General features: G+C 32.5%; 2 protein-coding genes across 2 annotated transcripts; both read right to left on the bottom strand.

Moving 5' to 3' along the window:
- Positions 1-7,372: 7,372 nt before the first annotated feature.
- LOC110112625 (NAC domain-containing protein 92-like) lies at positions 7,373-10,125 on the bottom strand. Its single transcript, XM_020844913.1, has 5 exons — positions 9,951-10,125; positions 9,570-9,862; positions 8,983-9,425; positions 8,294-8,462; positions 7,373-7,555 (listed from the first exon to the last, which is right to left on the bottom strand). Exons 1-5 carry the CDS (start codon positions 10,123-10,125, stop codon positions 7,373-7,375), a joined length of 1,263 nt encoding a protein of 420 aa, XP_020700572.1.
- Positions 10,126-20,636: 10,511 nt separating this feature from the next.
- LOC110112624 (protein ATAF2-like) lies at positions 20,637-25,487 on the bottom strand. Its single transcript, XM_020844911.1, has 4 exons — positions 25,313-25,487; positions 23,702-23,994; positions 22,470-22,733; positions 20,637-21,065 (listed from the first exon to the last, which is right to left on the bottom strand). Exons 1-4 carry the CDS (start codon positions 25,485-25,487, stop codon positions 20,637-20,639), a joined length of 1,161 nt encoding a protein of 386 aa, XP_020700570.1.
- Positions 25,488-26,162: the final 675 nt, after the last annotated feature.

The raw sequence follows: 26,162 nt of genomic DNA, 5'->3' as shown, positions 1-26,162 counted from the left end.
GGATGGAAAATATTGCCTCGATAGCATTTTGAGTGTTATATCTCGTTCATTCGGGAGATCTATGCAAACACCTAGGTGCACGTAGCCATGTGTGCCTTAATTTGGGGCAAATATGCCCCGTTTAACCTGATAACCAACAATGTGTTATATGAACTATCTAATATTGATGATGATAAACATTCAACTTCTATGATGAAATAATCATCTCCGTTATCGTCCTTAATATGAAATGGAAGCATAATGAGAAGAATATTAATTTTTTTTATTGTTTTAGCTCTAACTAGTACATGCGTCTCTGAAAGGATACTACTAATAGAAGAGTACGATCACACTTTCCCGTAAGGAAAAATGGTCGTAGACTTTTACACTCTTCGTAAACAAGCTAATAGAAGAGTATATATAATTATACATATGATTATTTTTAGAAAAATAATGGCTTTCTTTTACGCATCTCAATGGATAATAAAATTTATAATTCGATAGTCACAATATTTTTCTTATTTGATATATCAGATCGAGTGAGGTTTATTTGATGTGGGTGTTGGTTTCTCATGTGCACAAGCCACTATGATTAATTATATCTTAAGTCTTAACCTAAGAGTACTCTCAATTAGGGATGCTACTTTATTCTTTTCTTAATTTGGTGGATAGTGGGGTTCCTAAATTCTTATAGTCATAAGGGGATAAACTCTTCTCTTTATTTATAGTGAGGATTAATTTTTTAAATGTATGAAGATTTAATTAAAATTTTGCATTTAGAATATTAAAGCTTGATTTACCATTCTAAAAGAAATTATAGATTTAGAGTTTATTAGGAGTTAGAAGACACACTGAGAGGTGTATAATTTGTGTTTATACTTATCTAGAATGAGATGTCAGCTAACATCCTAAGTACAATCAATCAGCGGCACTATCTTAAGGAGTCAAAGATTTTTTATTTAGAAAGTTTAATCAAGTCTCTTAAATATGCAAATGTATTTAACTAACGTTATGTATGATGCATGAAATAAATGCATAAATAAAATATTTTTTTATTTTTTTATTTGAAACATAAATATAACCCAATATCTGCTAAAAAATGAAGTGGCCGAGCTCCACCACTATATGCTTGAATTTCTACTCCTATGAATTTAAGTTCAAATAAATTTTACTTTATTCTAACTCTAAGTCTTCTATAGGGTTCCAAAAGAAAACAACATTTAAAGGAGAGAGAATTATCTTTTGGAGCATTGTTTATCTATGTAATCAAACATCTTTGAACATTTTACAACCTTTGAAATTGAAATATACAAATATACAATGAGCTCTTTATAATTTACATCCAGTCCTAGATACATTCTACCTTAAATATTTACTTTTACAAACATTCTAGGTATATTTTACTTGAGCATCAATGATAGAATGTATATATATAAATAAGTAGGGTTTACTGTGAAGTAAGGTGTGTAAAATGCATGAATATGACATCCAAAGTATAGGAAATAAACACAACAAATAAAAATACCCTCCAAGTAACGTACTCACATCAAACCAAACACACTACGGCCCAGTCTAAAACTAGACTTAGTGGTCCTAATAAAATAAGTTTTAGAGTGTGAAAAAAGATTGTGTTTTTGATATGTCCTATAAGGTTTGTTATTATTTGAAGTTTTTTAACACCTTTATTTTGTTTGTTTAAAGCTAAGGAAAATTTAGTTTAAGTTTGAGTTTTAGTGTTTTAGTCTTTAACCTTTCTAATCCCATACACCTTTACTTTCCTAAAAAGAGTAAAGTAGAAGGGTATGAAAGCTTTAATATCTAAGTATTTTATTATTGATTTTGAATAGTTCTTTAAGTTGAATAGTAATTGCCTTTATTTACATCAGGGGTATGGGATTTATTTCACTCTCCTTGGAGCTAACTTAATAGTCTCATAAACCTAGGTTACCTAGTAATTATCTTGATTAATTATGTTTGATTGTTATTTAATAATTTTTATTGATTAAGTTAGTTGATTATTTATCTATTACATATATTCCATCAATTAGTTCATAGCGTTGTCATAATATGCACGAAGATCAAAGTTTTTTTAGGACACATAGCTCACAGCTCTCAAGGGAGTCTAGCATATCAACTTCATTAATAGAATGTGTTACTAATTAATTATTATTATTTATCTGGGTTAATTGGTTGAGTTAATTATTTGCTAAATTTTTGAATTTTTAATTTATTGGTTTAACTAAACTTTGGCTTTTTTTTAATTAAGATTTTGACGATTTTTTATTTTTAATAAATATCAGATTTAATGTAGAGTTCAATGCCTTTGAGTTTATGTGAATTATTTTTTATGAAATAAACCATGAATTTTATAAGTTTAATGCCTTTTATAATTTTTCATTATAGCATGGTAGACCTCATCAAGATAAAGGCAAACATGCACCAGTGGTTCCTAGACCAAGACGTAACTTGTTGGGCTCTAACACATGATGGTAGCATTCACTATGGAGTTATGACAACAAATGCCTTTGAGTCCTTCAATGAAATTTTAAAAAGAGCCAGAGGGTTACCTAATCAAGCATTGGTTACGGCCATATATTATAATATAATTGCAATGTATTTAAGGATATTAGAGATGATTGATTCTTAGGAACAAGAAAATAGTAACATTAGTACCAAAAATTCATGAAGCAATAAAAAAAGTTAAGCAAGAGGCCAGGAAGTTACCCCAACCTATTAAAATTAACATGCAAGAATTTCAAGTTGTCGATATGTTGTCATTATCATACAAAAGTTGACTTGATTAATGAAAAAATTGTATATGCAGTAACGGGCATAAAAACATCTACAATTATCCTTGTGCTCATATTGTTGTGTATCATTGCTAATAAGATGCCACATTGATTATGTTTCAGAGTATTATACCTTTAATTACTATAAACAAACTTATAATGTCGAGTTTCACAACATTTCTGATCAAGATACATGAGGTTCTCACAACCCTTACCTTGGGGTTCACCCATTACTCCCACAGAATTTTAGAAGATGATCTGGTATACTACGAGTTAATCACTATAGAAATACTTTGAATGAATCTAAAAAAAAGAGCAACAGTCAATGTGGTTTGTGCAACTCAATGGGATATAATAAGAGTATAAGTCATACTAGGTATCTTCTCTCTTTATGTGAACTTGATTTATTTTAGTTATCTCTTCCATGAAGCATGTCATATTAAATGCTAGTGTATGCTCAATATTTTCATTTAATTCATAATATCATATGTTTCATGGATTTCATTTTTGTATTCCAGCATTAGAATCTATTAAAATATAACCTTATTTCTTCTCAGGTATCATGGCAACCGCTCTTGATGAAGCAGCACGGCACCCCTGAAGGTGCCAAACTCGTTAGGAGGAGCCCATACAACCCGTTGCACTATATATCCCAACATTGATTCTCTCTGTGGTAGTCACCAAACAACTCATCCTGATGAGGTATGTAGGATTTGATTCTTTTTTTTTTTTTTAATTTAGGCAATTTCTTTATGTATTCTTAACCTTTTGTTCGCTAAATTTGTATTTCAGGTCACAATGCTCGAATGCTCGAGGTCCATTTACATTTGTAGATGGTGCAGCTTACACCAGCAAATGTATATTGATGATGATTAATATTTCAAGGATACTGACAGTTAGTAGACATCATTCAACCCATCATTTGCTACTATAAATCCATACAATGTTGAACCTTCCTCTTACGTTGATGAGGGCCCGTCGCTTTCGATTCCTACACTACCCAACATTCAATCAGGAAATATTTCTTGATAATTATGCACTAAACCTAAAGCAGCACATCGTCATTGTCTACATCATCTTTGAAAAAATGTTAAGAAAGCAGTTAAATTAATGGGTATTGTTGATGTGGAGTTTGTTCGCTAAGAAATATACACATTTGGGAATACATATAACTTAGGAGTTTTCAATCATAGTATGGTAGACATCATTAAGTTAAAGACAGACATGCACCAATGGCTTATAGACCGAGATGTGACTTGTTAAGCTTTAACACATGATGGTGGCCTTTGCTGTGGAGTTATGACAACAAATGCCTTTGAGTCCTTCAATAACATTTTAAAAAGAGCTAGAGGGTTGCCTATTTAGGTATTGGTTAAGACCACATACTATAATATTGTCGTAATATATTTAAGGAGATTAGAGATGAATAATGCCGATGAATAACAAAATAGTAGCATTTTAGCACCACAAATTCATGCATTAATAAGAAAAATTAAGCAAGAGGCAAGGAAGTTAGCCCCAACCTATTACAATCAACAAGCAGGAATTTCAAGTTGTTTATATGTCACCATGATCATACAAAGTTGGCTTTATTGATGAAAAAAAAATGTATATGCAATTATGAACATGCAATCATCTACCATTATCCTTGAGCTCATGTTGTTATTTGTGTATCATTACTAAGAAGAATCATCCTCGATTATGTGCCAGAGTACTATACCTTAACAAAGTGTAAATAAACTTATGGTGGTGAGTTTCACAACATTCCTGAACGAGATACGTGGGGTTCTGATAACCCGTACTTGGGGTTCACCCATTGCTCCCACCAAATTTAAGAAAGAAAATCTGGTAGACTACATCTTAATTGTTATAGAAACATTATGGATGAATCTAAAAAAAAAAAAAGAACAACTGGCAATGTCGTTTGTGCAATTCAGTTGGACACAGTAAGAGTATATGTCGTACTAGGTATCTTCTCTATTTATGTGAATTTGATTTATTTTAATTATCTTTGTCATTAAGTATGTCATATTAAATGCTAATGCATGTTTAATGATTTCATTTAATTCATAATAACATACGTTTCATTGATTTCATTTTTTTATTACATTATTACAATATATTAAAACTTAACATTGTTTCTTCTCAGGTATCATGATAGCCGCTTTTGATAGAGCAGCACGACGCCCCTGAAGGTGTCAATCTCATGTGGAGGAGCCCACACAACTAGCTATACATAACATACATCCCAATCATTCTTCACTCTGCAGTAGCCACCAAACAACTCATCCAAATGAGGTATGTAGGATTTGATTATCTTAATTTAGGCAATTTCGTTATGTATTCTTAACTCATTGTTTGCTGAATTTTAATTTCAGGGCATAATTCTTGAGGTCGATTCACATTTGTAGATGGTTCAGCTTGCGCCAGCAGATGTATATCGATGATGATCAATATATAGAAGATACTGACAGTTAGCAGACATCATTCAACCCATCACATGATGTTATAGATCCATATAATGCTAGCCCTTTCTCTTACACAGATGAGGGCTCGTCTCTTATAATTCTTACACTACCAAACATTTAATCAACATTTACTCCAGATTTTATACCATCATCCTTGCCTAAAGATTCCACCACATAGTCTGAAGCCATTCTCCAGGAGCAGCACCACCTACGCATTAGACCATTACGTACACCATAATATTTTAGTTCTAGTAGTGATGCGATACCACATCATCATAAGAGGAGTTATTATTGATATGTATTATGTATATTTTGGATATTTTAGTTATATTTATGATGTTCACATTGTAACTTAAAGACTTTAAAGAACATCAGCACAAAAAGTTCATGTCACATATTTCTAATTGACATGCGTAGTCGCGCTTGGAGTTATTTTTGAGTTGGACAATATTTGAAGTTATATTCAAACTCTTGTTGAATATACTATCAGTTTGCTCTATTCAAAAACTCCTTATTTCATAGCACAACATCTCTCATCAGCTTCTTATAGGATTCTAACAAGAATTCATCAAGTCCAGGATACCATTTAATTTATGGTACAAAATACAATGATCTACATCAACCATTGACTTTTCAATGATCACATGTACTGAACATTCTCTATTACATCTGATTTTATGATTTCGTCCCTTGAGAAAGTCCACCGAAACCCAATGCCCACCATATTCCATGAACCTCTAATGTAAATATCTCCACCCCACGTCTCTAAAATCATCGCCTACCATATAGAGCTTTATTTTCATAACTTTATCATGCATATGGCACAATAAGTAATTTTTATCTTTGCTCTAGAAATGTATAACAAACTGAAAAATTTCATTAGATTTTGTCTTTGCTTCAAGGCTTTCATCAATACATAACGTCAATCTTTCTTTCAACCGAATGCTTCCCTTTTGAATCATTTGCTTCATGCAGATTCTTCAAATCTTATCCATAATCGATGAATACATTGTTGAGTAATGTATAAGAGGTTGCATAACTCATGCAAAAAAAAAAAAAAAAAAACTTAAGACTACAAGATATAGGTGCTACTCATTCAAAGAAGCTCTACATCTACAACTCATATAGCCTTTGAATCACAGCTAAATGATGTGAACTGAACAACGAAAACTATTTAATCAAATTTATCGCTACTGGCTATATGACAAGATAACACAAACATACATATATGATTTGATAATACACTATGATTTGATGAGACAACTTTACAGTTTATAGAATGTGACAACTCCCTGCAACTTTATAGCTCAAACTATATTAAATTTGGCACATGTATTGTTTAGCTGTAAAATAAATATAAAAATATAACATTGATTGATTAATATTTTTATTTTAAAAAAAATTAAGCTATAAGTCGCCCGTTTAACATGCGACTTACCTTCAATAAATAAGTCGCCTGTGCAATGGGTGACTTTGACTAGTTTAAAATTTCTTTATCTCATTGGTTATGTGGATAATTAAAATTTAATAGATATTTAGTTTAAAAATTAACCCAAAAATAGAGAAATAATACCTCATTTGACAAAGACAAACTAAAACAGAAATATATATTTGGTCAACTGCCTCTAATTTGGCTCGAAACACCTCTGGCGAGTACCAATGGCAAGTCCTCATGACTAAATGCTATGAGGCCGAGCGCCTTAGACGAGTTCTTAAGGGCTAAAGTGCCAAGTCCTTCTTCAAGCTATGTAGAGTAACTCCCTACTAAACCCAAGGCCAAATTCATCAGCAACATTCTCTTACAATTTACCTACTTACAAATTCCTCATCATAAAGTTTTTATATTCGTTCTGGAGACCTGGTCTTGTTTTTCCACCATTTTGACTACAAATTGAAACTCGTATGAGCCGATTCTTTTTTCCATACGGAGTCCATTTAGGAATACTACTTTTGTTTCCATTTTGGCCTTTTCCTCTCATCAACAATAAATAAATCTTCTTGTAAGTTCTTTTGTCGTTTCTGTTTCTTGACCAACTCCCTTCGTTATTCCTTCTCGTTTTTATTTCGAATGAATTAGGCAAATTTTAACGAGGCTTAACTCCCAGGTCCGAAAGGCCTGCAAAATCAGCCGAAAGTTCATCTACTTGCAGTGTGATGCTGGCTTGCGCTGCCCACAAAGCTTCTAAACCTTGAACTGTGTTGAGGGAACATGTTTTTTCTACTTCCCTCCGCCATGGTTCCCAGAAACAACTCGCTCTGATACCATTTTGACATAAAAAGCCGAACCTCCCGCTCCAGAAGCAGAGAAAACATGTAAAACTGAAAGTATAAATTCTTGTATGTATTGAAAAGGTAATACAAATCATTATATAGTCTCTCTTTGCTATACTCGTATGCATTGTTGTTACTACAAAAAAGTGCACTTATACCATACTAACTAAAAGTAAAATAAGGTGGTAATACTAAGCACTCAAGGATAAAATGTGCTGCAGCATATGGAAGCTAGAATGATCCACATCAAGAACATCACCAATAGGAGGAAGCAACTGAGAAGAATGAAGATATGGATGATTAGTTTTTTTTTTTTTTTTTTTTTGTTCTTGGATTTCATTGTAAAAGTTTAGATTTGTGAAGAGATTTGAACTATGAGAGTTATAAATGTTATATTGTTTAATTGCTTTGAACTATGAGTGTTATAGGGTATTTAGTGAAATTCCATCACAATCAAATCATTTTGATGTTTATTTTGACAATGGAAAACATAAAGACGTTTATTGAGTTTATGCATGGACTTCTCTTATGGGTTGGCAGTGATGAAATCATCACCTAAGAAACCATGCAAATTTGTTTGCGCCCAAGCATTTGGAAGATACTTACAGGTGCAATTTTGGTTCTCCATGAAAAAAATCATGAGTCATTTGAACCTCTTTCGACTCTTTAGCATTTTTAACATTTACAAACATTAAATAATATGGCTGATCTTACAGGGGGACCGATGCACATGTATTAGCATATTTGGTCTTTAGTTCAATCAAATCGGTTAGGAGAAATTATTACGTGTGGAAACCGGACACAGAGAATCATCCGGTTTGTCTCAGTGAACACCACCACTGTACTTTTACTATTCACAGAGACAAAACTGATCCGTTCCCTATGTTCAATCTTCGCACGTAATAATCTCTCATCGATTAGAGCCATGTAGTTGTTCTGTCCTTTCTTGAGATGTCTGATTCAGATCAAAAGTTTTGTTTCACTAAATATAAATTATTTCAATCCAAAAAATTTTCCAAGCTCATTTAATTGAGAAGTCAATAAGTTTTGAATAGTTTCTTTATTGAAGAATATATAAAGAATAATAAAAAGAACCAATTACACAATCATCAATTTTAGGAGAAATTTTAGGTGCGTTCACCTGACTGTTCGGAAGCCAATTAGGATGTGCCACATCATCTTACATAGTAAAGGTATATAGTAAATTGGTGACATGACCAGTCCTAATTAGCATCCGAACGGCGATCAGATTGCACAAAATAATTTCACCAATTTTAGATCGAGCAGGCTGAAGGAACATCTTCTATCACCTCCAGCATACTCTATGGGTTTAATTACTCAATTCTAAAACCTGCATAGAGTTTTCTGTTTCTCTCTCTTTCTCTGTTCCTCTCATTGATCAAGAATTGAACCGTGAGAAAATGAAGATCCATTGAAACAAACTCCATGTCTTAAACAAAAATCAAAAGAAATACTGTGAGAAAATCCCATTATCATACACAGACTCCGCTGGTGAGAGTCGTGCATCTGATGTGCACTGCAACCTCTTGCTAGGCTGCAAAAGCAGAAAATCATCTAAGAAGCTATGTGATTGCTTCCTCTTATACGGGTAGATTGCCGCTGCAGCAGCTAATTGCAGTGGTTGCTGCTTCTCCTCCACCACAGAGTACCCGTCCTGGCCAGAATAATCAGATGAGTTCCACATGATTCCAGTGCTGTCTTCTCCACTGTTCTCCCCATCTTCTGGAACTGATTCTGCAAAGTAGCTAAGATGTTCACTCCATTCTCCTTCCGAGCTTCTCCTCTCCTTCTCCACCACCTCCTTTTCTTCATGTACTTGCGTGTTGACCATGCTTGTCGTCTCCAGCAGTTCAAATGCCCCCTTCTGTCGAACTCGGCAGAGAACCCAATCATCCAACTGCAAGTGGTCTCGCTATATTTAGTGATAGTTTTAGACTTGGTTTGGAAGAGATTTTTTATTGCTTCTTAAAACAATTTTTTATACTAAAAAGTTACTTTAATAAGTAATTGATACACATATAAATATGAAAAGGGAGCTTACTCGCATGGAGCCTAATTGCCTTTGGGTCTGAGAAGAGGCAGTGGAGTCTATGAGGCGGTACTCTTGCATGACCCAATCAGTCTTTATACCCTTGGGTGGCTTTCCCTTGTAGAACACTAAGGCCTTCTTAACACCGATGCACTGAACACCACCAACAGACATTATAGGCTTGTCAGTACCAGTCGCTTTCCAATAACCTGCTGAAGTTGCCCGATTTGGCCGAACTCCATTAGGATACTTGCGATCCCGAGGACTAAAGAAGAACCACTCTCCCTTGCCGAAAACAGCCTTCTCTGAAATGAAAATAACAAAAATTTCAAATTTTTGACTAAGTATTTAACTTGTCATGAAGAAAAGAAAGTAAGAAGAAGAAATAATCACCAGGGAGCTCCCAAGGATTGTATTTGTAGAGATCGATATCAGCTATAATCCTCCATTGAGGAGGTAAAGAAGCTGAGACCTTCCTCCTCAGATACTGGTTGATGAGCTCCTGGTCTGTTGGATGGAAGCGAAACCCAGGAGGAAAGTGAGAGCCTAGCATCCCATCTCCTTCCATCTCCAACTTCTATTGAAGAGAAAAAAGTCAGAAAAGAATGAACTTTATGAGGATATGGAAGAGAAAACTGAGTTCTTCTTATAAATAGTTTTTCTGTCAGGGAGATGCTGAACATGCTGGCTTAATGGTGATACCAAAAGCTTTGAATAACTTTCTCTAAAATAACTTGTGAGTACAAAGCTCACACAAAAGACAAAAGCTGAGTAGTTCTCTGAATACAAAGTCAAATTTTTTTCCCCTGGTTGGAACTCAGAAAAAGTATAAAACAGAACAAAAGTTGCCATGCACGAATTTATGCACTGGAATGAAAGCTAACAGCAATGTGAAGCCATTGAATATAACAAAAAGATTGGTCCTTCTTATGTGTGCTTGGCCTTTCATGTTGGAGGCTTCTCTAGTTGGGACCTCATCACCGCTCGTGAGCATTGATCATTTATTGATAATGTAAATTTGTTAAACCAATTACTGGATTTAGCGAGATTTGATTTGAATATGCAGAGAAAATACAGCTGGTGATGTTATGTAAAAGGGTTTTGTCTTGAATGGTGAATTATGCAAAACAATATTTTTTTTTTTTTCGGTTGTTGGAAGGAGGAGCTAAGTCAATCAATACTCAGTAGATATTATTATGTTGAAAAATCAAGATTAGCTCCATTAATCCCAGAGATTGTGTCCATTTGAAGGTGGTTAATTAGCATCACTCTTCAGCTAAAGAAATGAAAGACATCTTAGTTTGGGCTCTATGGATTACAATCGATTTGAAATGATGATTGCATGAATTTTTTTTTTTAATCTGAAGATTTATCATTTATTGTAATCTCTATAAGCCATCCTTGCTTTAGTTTTTGATGAAAGACAGAAGGAAATACAAGAAAAGAATTTATCCAAACAAGATCAAATATTACAGGTTTAAGCAAAGAATTGAGAAGCAATTCCAGAATAGTTATAATCTGAGTGATGCTTTGAGATCACTCTGATTTTTTTTTTTTTAATGTTTTGATGTGAAATAAAAATAGATTTGATGTCTGATGTTAAGTATTTTAAAACATAAAATGAACTTGATTTTATATAATTGTATTTTCGTTGGGCCTTTCGTCATGTTGCACTCGAGTTCGGTAAGATAAAGAGAAATTTGTCATCTCCAACCATCTACTTCTAAGTCTCAACACTGATCATGGCGAGAACAACAACAATGATCTGTAACATGGATCTCTGGTGATTTTTTTGAATCTATGATTTCGATTGGATAGCTTTCTTACTGTTTTCTATAGTAGTTTTTAGTAAAAAAAAATCTTGTTCTAAAATTTAAAAAAAAAATGTTTACAAAACAGTAAGAAAGCTAGGCTTGTTTGGATAGCTTTTGAATTACTTTGCTTTGCACAAGGCTGCCACACTTTTATATATATTCTGCTTTCATATTGTTTTTCAGCTTTCATACTATTTTTCAAAAAATTCTGTAATCACAAAATTGCATTATACAAACAAATATGTTGGGATAAAGTAATTGTAAGATAGTTCTTAATCAACTTCTTTATCCATAATAGCTTTTACAACAACAGCTATAAAATCAACTTTAAAAAATTTTGTTTCCACCAAATACACTCTTAGGCTTTTTTTAAGAAGCAAAAAAAAAAAATGTCCCAAATGAAGCTTTACTAAAACTCTGTTTTAAGAAGTAATAAAAATTTCGTCCCAAACAAAACTTTAGCAGGAGCAAAAAAGCTACTTTAAAAGTACCAAAAAGCATGTTCAAGTTTTCTCAAAAACAAAATATTTTGCTTAAAAGCAAGAAGAAAATTAAGAAAACAAAACAAAAGTTCATTCAAAATTGGGTCTAAGGGTTTGCAAATGTTCGACTTCATCCTTAATCATTTCATATAACAAAGGCTTCGTTTGGGACGGCTTTCTTATTGATTCTTAAAGCTGTTTTTTTTATAAAAATTTAATAATTTTATACTAGAAAGTCGCTTTAAGAAGTAATAAGAAAACCATCCCAAATGAAACCTTAGTAATGATTTAGAAGGGCGGTGTGGAAGCATAATTCATAAAGGAACTTGCACCCATTTTTGCAATGCAATTAAGTTTGGTCCACTAATTCTAGCTTACTTCCTGCTATCTGAAGGGGTTTAACCCACCTCGAATATTGTCAGATTTATGCAAAGTCTTTGTTTGATATTAGAACATTCATGGAGAGAGAGAGAGAGAGAGAGAGAGAGAGAGAGAGAGAGAGAGAGAGAGACTATGATATTAGTTTTATATGAAATTTTGCACACTCAAATCTAAGAATTTAGAGAGATCTAAGTTCTTATCAGGAAAACTCAGAAAAAAAAATCATGAGGCTTGGCCTATTGAAATAACCTACTATGAAAATATATTAGAAAAGCTATTTCTTTCCTTCAATTGGGAGAATATGACATTACAAAGTTTAATTTGATTGCTATCTTAATCTCTTGTGAACGTGTTAGAGAATATTGGAGATATCATGAAGAGTAATGCCAGTGGTAGGGCAAGATTAGGAGATTTATTTATGATAGTCAGGATATGGGTGTTAGTGGTTGGGCAATGATGAGCAACGGTGCTTAGGTGATCATGACTGAGCAGGGTCAATTGAGTTGCAGTGTTCGACCAATAATGATCAGTATATAGTGGTTGAGTGAAGACGATCTAATAATATGGTTAGGAGTTTGAAATAAAGCTTATTAGCTGGGAGATGGTGGTTGGGCAACATAGGTTGAGCAACACCCATCGACACTACAAGAAAATCAAGTTTTTTCGGTAGAAATATCATTCACAAAACAAGTCAAATATGTTGCAAATTTAGATTTACGACAGATTGAGGAGAATTCAATTCTGACTATAAAAGTGGCGTCGCAAAACTATTTGCAATAGAGTCAATCTATTCCAAATATTTTGCAGCAGATTTATGGAGAGTTTATGAAGGAATTATACTAAAAAAACAACGGCTTCAATTTTATTAAACACCGCAAATGGCTTCACATATTACGACGGCCGGAGTTGTGAAAGAAAAACTGCCGCAAATTATGACGGAAATGCCATCGAAAATTGTGGCAGATATTCCACCGTGAATTTATCGCTATTTGTGACCGGTGTTTCTGTCACAAAATACGATACCCATTTATCGTTTTGATGTTTGCGACAAAATTTTTGCCACAAATCCATGAAAATATGTAGCATAAATAAAAACATAGCTTCTACAATCACTTATTAAGATTTTAAATAATAACAATCCAAGCAGTAGTTAATAATGCTAACATTTCAATAAATAATGCTAAATAAATATAAGGAACACACTTTTATACAATCACATTCAAATTTCTCAAATAGACAATCACATTACACAGAATTTCACAATTACATTACTATTAAAGTATCAATAGTTCTTATACGCAAAAAAATAAAATGCATCAAAAAACCCTACACGGATAATCAAACCAGAATTTGTATCCTCACCCTCCGCTCGGCCGATGCAAACACAGGCTGATTTCCGTCTATCTACTCTCTCAATCTCCAAATCTCATCTAGTATTTGAATGTTAATGTCCCATTGTGATTTTCTATCATTTTCTAGCTTTGTTGTAAAATTAGCCACATGTTGGCTATACAAAATCTTCAGGCTGTTTGCACATTAGATGGAGGCAGAAGATGACTGCTCTTATACGGGCAGGCCTGCGAACCTAATCTATAAACTCGTCCCTTCTGCATTCCGCCTATCGCCTACGGCTAAGTGCAGTAGTCAGAAATATCTTGGAAACCCCCAGAGGATCCCTCTCAGTTGCAGTCTATCTCTCTCAAAATTATATATACTCATCTTACAAAATATAACATAAGATTAATCATTGTATAATCATAATTTATAATATTTCTGTTAGTATAATATTCTTAAATACTTATATATATCCTCCTTGCTCGCTCATCTATCCATTGATGGTCCTCCTAAAACTTATGAGTGTGACTATGTAACTCAATTACAGTGGTTGTCTACTAAGCATCTCCTTATGCGATATACTTAGATTAGCATGCATAATAAAAAAATATTAAAATATATTAAAATTCTTACGAATCATCATCTGCACTCAATTTGTGGAACTCAGCCCCTAGTATGGAGGTAGCTTCTTGGGCCCTAGACATTAGAAGCTTCATTCTGTATGTTTTGCTCCCTCATCTACCCCAAACACTACTAAGCTCAACCCATACTCCCTCTCTAATTTAAAGCGGCCTCTCATATGTGCTCCTGATGCATGTGAACATGTGTTGAAAGTGAGTTGCTCTGTATTTCTCAAAATTTGTTTTGATTCGAGTGCCATGCTCAGGCAACCATATTTGTGTTGCTCATCTGTTGCTGGCAGATTCATATGATAAGGAATATATGCTTTCATGTTACCTCCATCAAACACTCATTATGCTCTACTATTGCTATTTTTTTATGCTTAAGTCCAACATTGATATCATCATCCTCTATTCATCCATAAAACTCCACCACAACTCATGGAGTTTAAGAATGCTTGTATATCTGGGAATAGAAGAGTGTGTGTCAATTAGTGCAACACACAAATGAATAATCATACAACATGCCCAAGGTGATCTCCTCTCCCTTTCGCTTAATGTAAATAATGATTATCGCCATCTACGAATAGAGTCGGAAAGGATGTATCTCTAGATTTTGATCGCTCTGATAAGATTGACTCAAAAGGTTGTATCGTTTGAATGGACACTAGAATGTGAAGAAATTTTTTAATAAGTTGAAGGAGTGTTTGGTGTTAGCTCCTATGCTGAATATTTCGTCAGGTATTGAAGGATTTAAAGTATATATCAACACTTCTTAGAAAGGCTTAAGATGTGTATTGTTGCAATAGAATATAATAATAATTACCTATGCTTCTAAATAGTTGAAGTAGCATGAGAAAAATTATTTAACACATGATTTGGAATTGGCAATAATTATATTTGCTCTAAAGATTTAGAGACATTACTTATATGGAGTAAGATGTGTAATTTATACTTACTACAAGAGTTTGAAGTATATTTTCACTCAGAATGAATTAAATTTAAAATAAATATGGTGGTTAGACACTACAGGGAAAACGTTGATTTTCGGTGAAAATAAATCCATCAGAAATTCTAACAAAATTTTTGATAAAATTCTGGCGGAATTCTAATAGATTTTTTGGAAGTATTTCAGGTGGATTTTCTGTCGGCTTTTCTAGCCTATTTTCGATGGAATTTTAAATTTTCTAGAAATTGACCATTAGTAATATTTAAAATTATTCATTTTTAAAATTAAATTAAATTTTGCTAAATTAAAATAAATTAAAAAGTCAATTAATTATCGTTTAATTAAAATATTAAGTAATTATTTTGATTTTAAAAATTAGCTTTTAAAATAGTAATTATTTTAAATAAAATATAAATTAAATTAAACCCCATCTCAGCTTTTATTGATTATTTTAATTATTTAATTTTTATATAGTTTATATTTAAAAAGATATATAAACTCAGCTTTTAAATATTTTAAATATATTAATTATTTTATCTTAAATATATTACACTATTTTAAATAACATTTTTGTCTTTTAATAATATAAAGAAAACAACAACTCATCATTTAATCATTTTTCAGTGGTTGGCCATGATGGTTTGGTGAGTAGCGTCAGTGCGCTAAAGGCCGCGTGGTTTGAACTCGCCGCAAAGCAGCATGGCGGGCGGGTACGTGGGGCGGGCAGGGGTCATCATAAGTGAAACCGGCACGATTGGTTGAGCAAGGGCGGGTGATCCCATTGGTCCGCAGGGGCTAGTGGGTTGATGGTCATTTAAGTTTTTTGTTTTCCATTTTTTTTTGGCGGAGTTTATATCCAACGAAATGTTTCTGACAGATTTTTCGCCATTTTTTTTTTGACGGACTGTTTTACGCTAGCAGCACTTTCCGACGTCATTTTAACACGACAATAACTATTTCTACCATAAATAAGCTATTTCTGCTATATTTTGTGTCATTTTTCGATGAAAAATAGATAGACGAAAATGACGTTTTTTCTTTAGTGAGAGTTTATTAAAGTTATTAAAGAAGCTTAATTTCATTTATTAGCTTGGCTAACAAATATGTTTTTGATGTCTGAGAATAGAATGTTTATGGGATTAGTAGGCTGACTGATTACGCTTTAGCAAGCTTTGTTTAGAAAATTGGGAGGTTGGTTATTAATGATACATTCATGTTACAATACAGAGTAGTAGTATTTCTCATATGATGATCAATCCACTTTGTAGATTAGGATTAAAAAAGACAAGAGAGATACAAATACTATACAGATGGTTGATCTATGTCATTTTGGGAAAATTTTGAAATTGCATGTCGACGATCACAGGTACAATATTCTATGATCAGTAGAGTATAGGTTTCAGAATAGTGGTGATCTGATAAGTGGTTTCTATGATAGAGCCCACATATTTGGATTATACCATATTATCCATGTAGTAATAAGATGGTATCATGATCGAAACTAATAGTTTTCGTGGTTTAGATTAAGCCGAGTAGTGATAATTATGTTTTCATATGTGAAACATGCCCATATAATGAAGCTTAAACATAAAAAAAACATAAAAGTGAAAATGTGAATAAATCACTATGAATTTTGCCATGGGTTTTAGGACTTGGTAGGGTTACAATGTTGTATGGGTGATCATAAACCAGTTGACAAAGTTTTCTTATGAGACATATAAATTCAATAGATAAGGTGGCTCAACTATATATGAAAGAGATTGTTAGACTGCATGAGATTCCAAATGTTGTTATCTTTGATCATGATGTTAGATTCACTTTTAAGTTGTGGAACAAATAACAATTATTCATTAATTTGTACTCATTCACAATGCTTGTTTTATAAGTATGCTCAAATCAGATGTCAAAATCACTATATATCTTCTTCCTACTCAAATTGTATAAAATGCAATAAATATATTTTTAACAGTTGACAATACAAAACCATCTAGTCAAAATGATCAAAATAATAAGTACTACAAAATTTATGCCGTGTAAGTTCACTAAATCAGGAGAAAATATAATAAATATTGATTTAGATAGGAGAATAAATCTTGAAGTCAAACTCTTTGTAAATAGATATAAGATAGTAGTCACTTATTACGATCAAAAGAAATTTCGTAGAATAAGCAAAATGAATTATCAAAGAAATGTCCACTTTCTCTCTAGTCTCTCTTTTTTTTTTTATTCCTCGCTGCTCCTCCTTTATTTTCTTCTTGAGCAAGCCAAATGAGAGGGGGAGGGAATAGTTTAGTGGATGACTTTATATTAAAAATATAGTTTAGTGCTTAGCATTGTCGCTCTCTTGACCTGGAGCCACAACGCTGCATGCTCAATCCAAAGTTTTATTAAACAAAGAGCTTAGTGTCGCCTCATAGAATTTCAGCTCCCTAGTGCTGCTCCCCCAGGCTTGGTTGAGCCACTGCGCCAAAAACCACAGTGTCACAGTGCTCCAATTTAGAAATTTTAAAATTTTCAAATAAATATTATTTTAAGAACTGTAGGTTATTACAATTTGATATTTTGACACCTCCATGATGTGACATATCTGTGAAAGTATAATTAATAGCTGTTATCATAAGTACATTATGATAGTCTTATGAGACCACTTCTATGAAAGGTGAAAAGGTGAACTTTTGTATGAAGTCAAATAGTAATTTTTGCATTTAAATTTCTATAGTAAAGACATGCTGGATTTTATATCAATTACTAATGTTAATACCTTGTTTACACTCTGATATTTATTTTATTATTTGAATAATTTATTAAACTAAATGGATATTGAAATATGTGGTGGGAATAAGGACTCTGCTAAGTTTTTTATGATCACCCTTTGGATTTCTCTAAATTTTTTGGAAAAAGAAAGGGCCTAATAGAGTAGAGTTGATAAGTGTGGGACTTGTAAGATTGAGACTTCTAAGATATTTTTGTAATCCAATATTTATTCTTTTGATGTATGGATATTATGCTAACAAGATTATTGTAAATAATTTTTTTGGAGAAATTATATTAAAAAATGATGTTCTTGATTGTTATTATAATTTTGGATTATTTAGTTGGCTTTGAGTTATTCTATGTTATAACTGAGAGAAAATTAGATTAAGATTTAATCATTCCATTAGATTTCATGACATTACATAGAATTCTTTGAAAATTTCTTGCAATAATTCTTCATGTGTAAGGCGAAAAATGATTTCTATTGAGATTAAATTATGTTTTATTTTTAGTTTGGCTTTTGGTATTCTAATGATCACCACCTTGCAATTTATTCCTCTTAAAGCCTGTTTGGGACAGCTTTTTTATTGCTTCTTAAAACAGCTTTTTAGTATAAAAATTTTATTTGTTGTACTAAAAAGGTTATAATGCTTGAGACAATGGTATCCGTCTAACAATTGTACTAAAGAGGTTATAATGCAGAGTTTATAATGCTCGAGACAATGGTATCCGTCTAACAGATAGCAATAAATAGTTGCATGCTAGGAAATTAACTATAAAATAGAGTGTTTGTTGTCATAGAATTGTATGAAAACTTTGCGCACAATTAGATAAAAGAAAATCAAAGAGTCACTAAAATTTCTATGAAGAAAAATTTTAAAAAAAAAATTTGGATCCAACCAAGATGAAATAATCATTTAAAGAAGTAAGATTAAAAAAAAAATTCTTTTACTCATTATTAGAAAAATCTTCATCATAAAATTTTAATTTCTATCTTGACCCTGTGAATGTAGTGGAGAATACTAAAGATCTGGTGAAGAATGATAATAGTAATTAAATAATTACAGTTAAGATGTAATAGTTGAGCAATGGTGATCAGGTTATTCTAATTGAATGATGCAAGCGAAGAGATTGTGGTTAGTCGATAGTGATCAATTGATAATGGTTAGAAAAATACTATTTTGAGATGGTGATCAAGACATGACAATGGAGTGATGGTGATCTGGTAGTTGAGCAATAGTGGTAAGGCAATAGAAGTTAAGTAGTGGTGCTTCAATAATGATGGTTAGGTGATAGTTATTAGTAGTGATTCTCAATTGTTGATCATTAGATAAGACTATGGAGTTCTTCAAATCTCCATGACCTTTCCAATTTTAGGTCATCTCCATGCAAAGAATGAGAGTCTCTTTATAATTATGTAAAGTGGCATCTATATAAATTTAACTAAAATCTTCAAACACTCCATCAAATGTCCTATGTCGATTCCCTAATTAATAATGATCATTCTTTAGCATGTAAATGTCTTAATAATGATGTAACCAGTAGTCTTGGGCTCATTGAATTTATCTTATTGAAACATCCATTTGATTTATAAGCATATAAGATTTGAAGATTATTTAGTCATTCAAATAATACTGTGAACTTTCTAAAGATGCCTTTAGTACTTAATTTTGGGTCATTTTGACTCTGATCAAAACATGTTTGATGTCATTATACTCATCTCATCGAATTATTTATTTTAACTATAACATTGCTAAAATCAGAGTTTGAATGATTTTAATTTACTTTTAAAAGTTTCCAACTTAGGGAGCCTAATTCTTAATGATACTCTTGAGTGAATTGTCTTCAAAAGAATCGATTAATCTCTTAATAAATAGTAGCTAGTTAAATTGAGCTACAATGGCAATTTAGAGAGATATAGAGATTTGTATGAGTGTCTTAAAGAGATCTTGAGGGAGGCTTTGATGTGATAAAAGCTCAAAGTGTAAGTTTGGATGATGTGCGCCCACACACAATTATCAGTGGGCTCATATTTATATATTTGAGATGGGCATAATAAATTTTACAAAATTGGCTACATACTTTGATTACGTAAAAATAATCTAATTTCAAATTAATGTAGCTAAAAATGTAGCAAGGGAGCATAACTTATAATCTACTAGTATTTTGGAACTTTTGGCAACTTGAAGATTTTGACCAAATACCCTTAGATGGTTCACCTATAAAAAGCCCATAGTTTGATAATAAGCACTTTAGATGAGTAGTCAAAGTGAGTTGACAACTAATTGTGGTGAATATGTTACTTTCTTGTTAGTTCCATTATTCAAGTTCAATATGATTTGAATTAAAGCTAACTCATATGCAATTTAATGATATTTGGTTCTAAAAGACTCGAGACTTTAGGGGGCTTTAAGAATGGTGACTTCTAAGATATAGACAATTTGTTCCAATTGATAATGAGTGACCTACTAATCCTACTTCAAGCTCTTAAAGATTGACTTGGCCTATAGTAATTTCGGTGCAAAGAAACTATATATTTATACATAAAATAGAAATTACAAGGAAAAGAATAGAAAATCACAAAAGAATAATTTTTTGTAGATTTTTGAAGCATACATTGATTTCTCCCACTTTGGTGCTCCCTCTCTCTCACATTTTATTCATTTACAAATATAATGAGAAGCAAGTGAATAAAGGAAAATATAAAAAACAAGCACTATAAGCATAAGAAATAAACCAAGTGATCATTGATTTGAGAAGAAGTTAGTGAAACATCCTTGATCAGAGGAGCCTAACTCATTTTGTGAAAACCATCCATCGCCTGAACATTGCAATTGCTTGTTAGAATGTTGTTGTTGCTGCTGTTGTTGTTGATGGTGTTGTTGCTGATGGGATTGATTTTGTTGTGCCTCAGCATAATTGACACAACCCAGATGCTCAGAAGACCATACGAACCCTTGGCTTGAACCTTCTCCACTAGCCTCTTTTCCCTCTGTAGGGGATTCCAAAAGATAGCTTAAGTGATCCCCCCAATCATTAGAGCTACTCTTCTCTTTCCCCGGCATATGCTTCTCCAGAACACTTTTAACGTTCGGACTTTCCATGAGCATCTCATCGTTTTCTCCCACCGAGTTTCCCTTCATTCGAACTCGACATAGAACCCAATCATCCAACTATGATCATCACAAATTATCAATAAATATACTTATATTTCAATGTAGTAAAACAAGATTTCATCAGCTAAATCATCAATAATGGGTGTTTGGATCTCTAACATTTAGATTCACATCAGTTATTATACACACGTTGATAGCATTCTTATGTACTCCTCTCATTTGAAATATACGTATAATATCAAAATATAAGTATTAAATGTCTAGTACAACAACAAAAGCATAAAAATAAATTATCTAGCACATGAAGTTTCAACTATTCAATAGAAGGAATTATATGATTAGCTTCTTCAGTGGTTTGTCTTTGAACTTCTATATCATCTTCAATAAATATAATAGCTTCTAATTTAGGCTTATCAAGTGAAAGATTAATAATTTCTAATCTTCCCATATCATCAAGAGACTCAAATCCATCTCGGAAATGAGAGAACCTTTCTCGTAGCCCCGAAAGTAAATACGACGCGTTTTTTTTCGGATTTCTTTTTGTTTTTTAACGGACTCGCGTATCAAATATGCGTGTCCTTTTGAAATTAAATAGTATTTTAATTGGATATGGCTTTGATGTATCCGACACATATCGGTGCAACATAGACGTATATATAGTATACGCTATTTTTTTACGACATGTTAGATAAATAACAAGTTAAAGACATGTTCATAATATAAGATCTCATCTTACTCTCATGGAGCTCTTCTGCTTCTGAGTTTGTGTTGGAGCCATGGAGTCAAGAAGGCGATACTCTTGCATGACCCAATCAGTCTTGGTGCCCTTTGACAAATAATTGTGGTGAATATGTTACTTTCTTGTTAGTTCCATATTCAAGTTCAATAAGATTTGAATTAAAGCTAACTCATATGCAATTTAATGATATTTGGTTCTAAAAGACTTGACACTTTAGGGGGCTTTAAGAATGGTGACTTCTAAGATATAGACAATTTGTTCCAATTGATAATGAGTGACCTACTAATCCTACTTCAAGCTCTTAAAGATTGACTTGGCCTATAGTAATTTCGGTGCAAAGAAACTATATATTTATACATAAAATAGAAATTACAAGGAAAAGAATAGAAAATCACAAAAGAATATTTTTTTGTAGATTTTTGAAGCATACATTGATTTCTCCCACTTTGGTGCTCCCTCTCTCTCACATTTTATTCATTTACAAATATAATGAGAAGCAAGTGAATAAAGGAAAATATAAAAACAAGCACTATAAGCATAAGAAATAAACCAAGGGATCATTGATTTGAGAAGAAGTTAGTGAAACATCCTTGATCAGAGGAGCCTAACTCATTTTGTGAAAACCATCCATCGCCTGAACATTGCAATTGCTTGTTAGAATGTTGTTGTTGCTGCTGTTGTTGTTGATGGTGTTGTTGCTGATGGGATTGATTTTGTTGTGCCTCAGCATAATTGACACAACCCAGATGCTCAGAAGACCATACGAACCCTTGGCTTGAACCTTCTCCACTAGCCTCCTTTCCCTCTGTAGGGGATTCCAAAAGATAGCTTAAGTGATCCCCCCAATCATTAGAGCTACTCTTCTCTTTCCCCGGCATATGCTTCTCCTGAACACTTTTAATGTTCGGACTTTCCATGGGCATCTCATCATTTTCTCCCACTGAGTTTCCCTTCATTCGAACTCGACATAGAACCCAATCATCCAACTATGATCATCACAAAATATCAATAAACCTTCTAAACTTTCAATGTAGTAAAACAAGATTTCTTCAGCTAAATCATCAGTAATGGGTGCTTGGATCATGAACATTTAGATTCACATTAGTTATTATACACACATTGATAGCACTCTTATGTACTCATCTCATTTGAAATATACGTATATCTATGTTGCACCGATACGGATACGACGACACAGATTCGACACGATACGGATACGGGACACGTCAATTCTTAAAAATACATGATACGGGTATGGTGCGGACATGGCATTATAATTTATAAATTATACATAAAAATTAAGAAAACAATCAAAGCATAATATTTGAAATTACAAAAAAAAATGACAACAACATCATTTGTAGCCTTGTAGGTATAATATGAAAATATAAGTATTAAATGTCTAGTACAACAACAAAAGCATAAACATAAATTGTCTAGCACATGAAGTAGTTTCAACTATTCAATAGAAGGAATCATATGATTAGCTTCTTCAGTGGTTTGTCTTTGAACTTCTATATCATCTTTAATAAATATAATAGCTTCTAATTTAGACTCATCAAGTGAAACATTAGTAATTTCTAATCTTCCCATATCATCAAGAGACTCAAATCCATCTTGGAAATGAGAGAACCTTTCTCGTATCCACGGAAGTAAATACGACACGTCTTTTTCCGGATTTCTTTTTGTTTTTCAACAGACACGTGTATCGAATACGTGTGTCCTTTTGAAATTAAAGTATTTTAATTAGATATGACATTGATGTATCCAACACATATCGGTGGCATATCGGAGGCGTATCTATGTATTAGTGTATGGGATACAGCACGCCTTCATAAATAGGTGTATCGGTGCAACATAGACTTATATATAGTATATGCTATCTTTTTTACGACATATTAGATAAATATCAAGTACTTAAAAGACAGGTTCATAATATAACATCTGATCTTACTCTCATGGAGCTCTTCTGCTTCTGAGTTTGTGTTGGAGCCATGGAGTCAAGAAGACGATACTCTTGCATGACCCAATCAGTCTTGGTGCCCTTAGGAGGTCTGCCCTTATAAAAGACCAGAGCTTTCTTGACGCCAATGCATTGCACTCCACCTGCAGACAATATGGGCTTGTCTGTACCAGTAGCCTTCCAATAGCCAGACGCAGCTGCTCTATTTGGCCTAACGCCATTAGGATACTTGCGTTCACGTGGGCTGAAGAAGAACCATTCTCCTTGACCAAACAGTGCCTTCTCTGAAAGAAACAACAGAAAGAACACTCATAAACATCCAAATAATGACATAGCATTTATGGCTTCTTTCTCTTGGGAATATAGCTGAGTTTATCGGATAGAGATCTGCTATATTTCTCCTGAGAGAAATCACTACATACATTATGGAAATAGATCCATAATAGATTTGTTCAAATTCTTTTTTCTAATGAAAATTTATATATTTTTTGAATTAATTGTTGCTTTATTGCCAACCAATATTATGAATAAATCAATTTGCTTTTCTATTATAGTTTAATATAATTAAACAAATTTGAATAAAAGGAGTTTAATTTACTCAATATTATTCAATCACGTAAATCTAAAGAGTAAAGTAAATATAATTCAATATAAATCAATTATTTAATTATTTTACTGAGATATTTTTAAATAAAAACTTTATTTAGATTTTAGTTAGGGTCTATTAGAGATGGCTGTAGATTTTTATAAAAGTGATTTATAAAATCGTTGTAAAAAAATAACTTTTTTGAAAGCAATTATAAAAAAAAATTTCTTAGCGCAAAAATATGTTGAAAGTAACGTGAAAGCAGTAGCCAAATAAAAATTATAATTGCAATCTAAAAGCAAAAAAAAACAGTGAAAAACTGTCTCAAACAAATCCTTAGCCATTTACTAAGATAATTATTTGATTTGTTTCATTTTAGCTATATTTCTTACAAAAAAATCTTAAATATTTCAGGTTTGGTATGGATTCAGTATAGTTATTTTAGAATTAATATAGCCATTAGATGGTTTAAATTATCAAATTATAATTTTATTTTATTATTATTATTTTTATTTTGAATCGAAGTATAAACTGTAAAATTTGAGGATGATTCAGTACTGTAGGATTTCTTCAATTTTTCTTTTCAAATAAAGCTTGTTCTAGTTTTTGAATTATTCTTTTATTTCTAACCAATAACATATTTTGTTATATTTTATATATAATTCCATTTGAACCTACATAAATTATTTATTCCATTTGATATAATCAGACAAATCTTAATAGTAAAGTAAATAAATTTAATAAGAATCATTTATTTTTATTATTTGACTGATCAGATGATTTTGAAAAATAAAATTTGATTTAGATTTCGGTTACAACATCTATTAGATGTAATCATAAATTTTTAAAATTAAATCAGATAAATAAATTCATAGGAAGACTGCAAATTGTTTAATTTATTTTAAACTCTCACATAGGTTTTATTTAAACAATAAATAATTTAATCATATAAAATTCATTATTGCATGTTCATGAAAATATTTAAGAGATGTATCTAAGGAGGAAGGATGAATTACCAGGCAGGTCCCATGGATTATACTTGTACAGATCGATGTCAGCAATGATAGCCCAATCTGCAGGTAAAGAAGCTGTGACCTTCTTCCACAAGTATTGCGTGATCAGCTCTTGATCTGTGGGATGGAAACGAAACCCAGGAGGAAACTGAGAGCTAAGCAACTCTTCTCCTTCCATTAGTTGCTTCGAAGCTCTTACACAGTTACTGTGAAGAACTACGCAACAAAGAAGAGGAAGAAGAAGAAGAAGAAGAAGAAGATTAGAAGACTGGAAGAAAGGATAGAGGGAACAATAATGGGCTTGAAGCAATGGAGAAGATAACTAGAGTCCTTTTATAGAGAAAGTTTCTGTCGGGGAGATGCCAAACATGGCAGTGGGTGGTGATAACATAGGCAATGGCCGGCCATTTCTTTTTAGAAGCTGGTTAAGAGTGCTGAAGCTGTGTATATTTGGAGGCCACACACAAGAAGACAGTATTTGAGTAATGCCATGAGGGAAAAGTCAAGAGCTTAATTTGCTAAGAATTTGAACAAGTAAAACACGTCACTTGATAAAAGTTAAAGCATAAGATTGTTAATTCCAGGAATGAGATATATTGGGATGGGAGAGCCATCAAATAGAACAGAAAGTAAGGCCAAGCTAATGTGTAATTGGCCGTAAATTTGGATTTTTCTGAAATATAAGAACTTTTACTAGTGGAAAGCCGGCTTGGTCATTTCTTTGTGAAATAATTTTTGTTTCAAACCACTAGAGCCATTACAGGAAATTCGGTGTTTACCTATGGTAATTCCGACGGCCAAATAACCGTCAGAATTTTTGGCGGTTAAACCAGCTGTATGACCACCGGTATTA

Source organism: Dendrobium catenatum, unplaced genomic scaffold (assembly GCF_001605985.2).
Source record: "Dendrobium catenatum unplaced genomic scaffold, ASM160598v2 fragScaff_scaffold_459, whole genome shotgun sequence".
In the NCBI taxonomy this organism is placed as follows: domain Eukaryota; kingdom Viridiplantae; phylum Streptophyta; class Magnoliopsida; order Asparagales; family Orchidaceae; genus Dendrobium; species Dendrobium catenatum.
Note: the sequence above shows the minus strand (reverse complement) of the source record. Positions and strands in the feature narration are given on the sequence as shown.

Excerpts from the sequence above, each read along its gene's own strand:
- LOC110112625 (XM_020844913.1), bottom strand. The coding sequence starts at position 10,125 with ATGGAAGGAGATGGGATGCTAGGCTCTCACTTTCCTCCTGGGTTTCGC. Across the intron at positions 9,863-9,950 it reads CAATCCTTGGGAGCTCCCTG|AGAAGGCTGTTTTCGGCAAG; the intron begins GTGATTATTTCT and ends TTTTCATTTCAG. Across the intron at positions 9,426-9,569 it reads GGCAATTAGGCTCCATGCGA|TTGGATGATTGGGTTCTCTG; the intron begins GTAAGCTCCCTT and ends GACCACTTGCAG.
- LOC110112624 (XM_020844911.1), bottom strand. The coding sequence starts at position 25,487 with ATGGAAGGAGAAGAGTTGCTTAGCTCTCAGTTTCCTCCTGGGTTTCGT. Across the intron at positions 23,995-25,312 it reads TAATCCATGGGACCTGCCTG|AGAAGGCACTGTTTGGTCAA; the intron begins GTAATTCATCCT and ends TGTTTCTTTCAG. Across the intron at positions 21,066-22,469 it reads GTTGTGTCAATTATGCTGAG|TTGGATGATTGGGTTCTATG; the intron begins GCACAACAAAAT and ends TGATGATCATAG.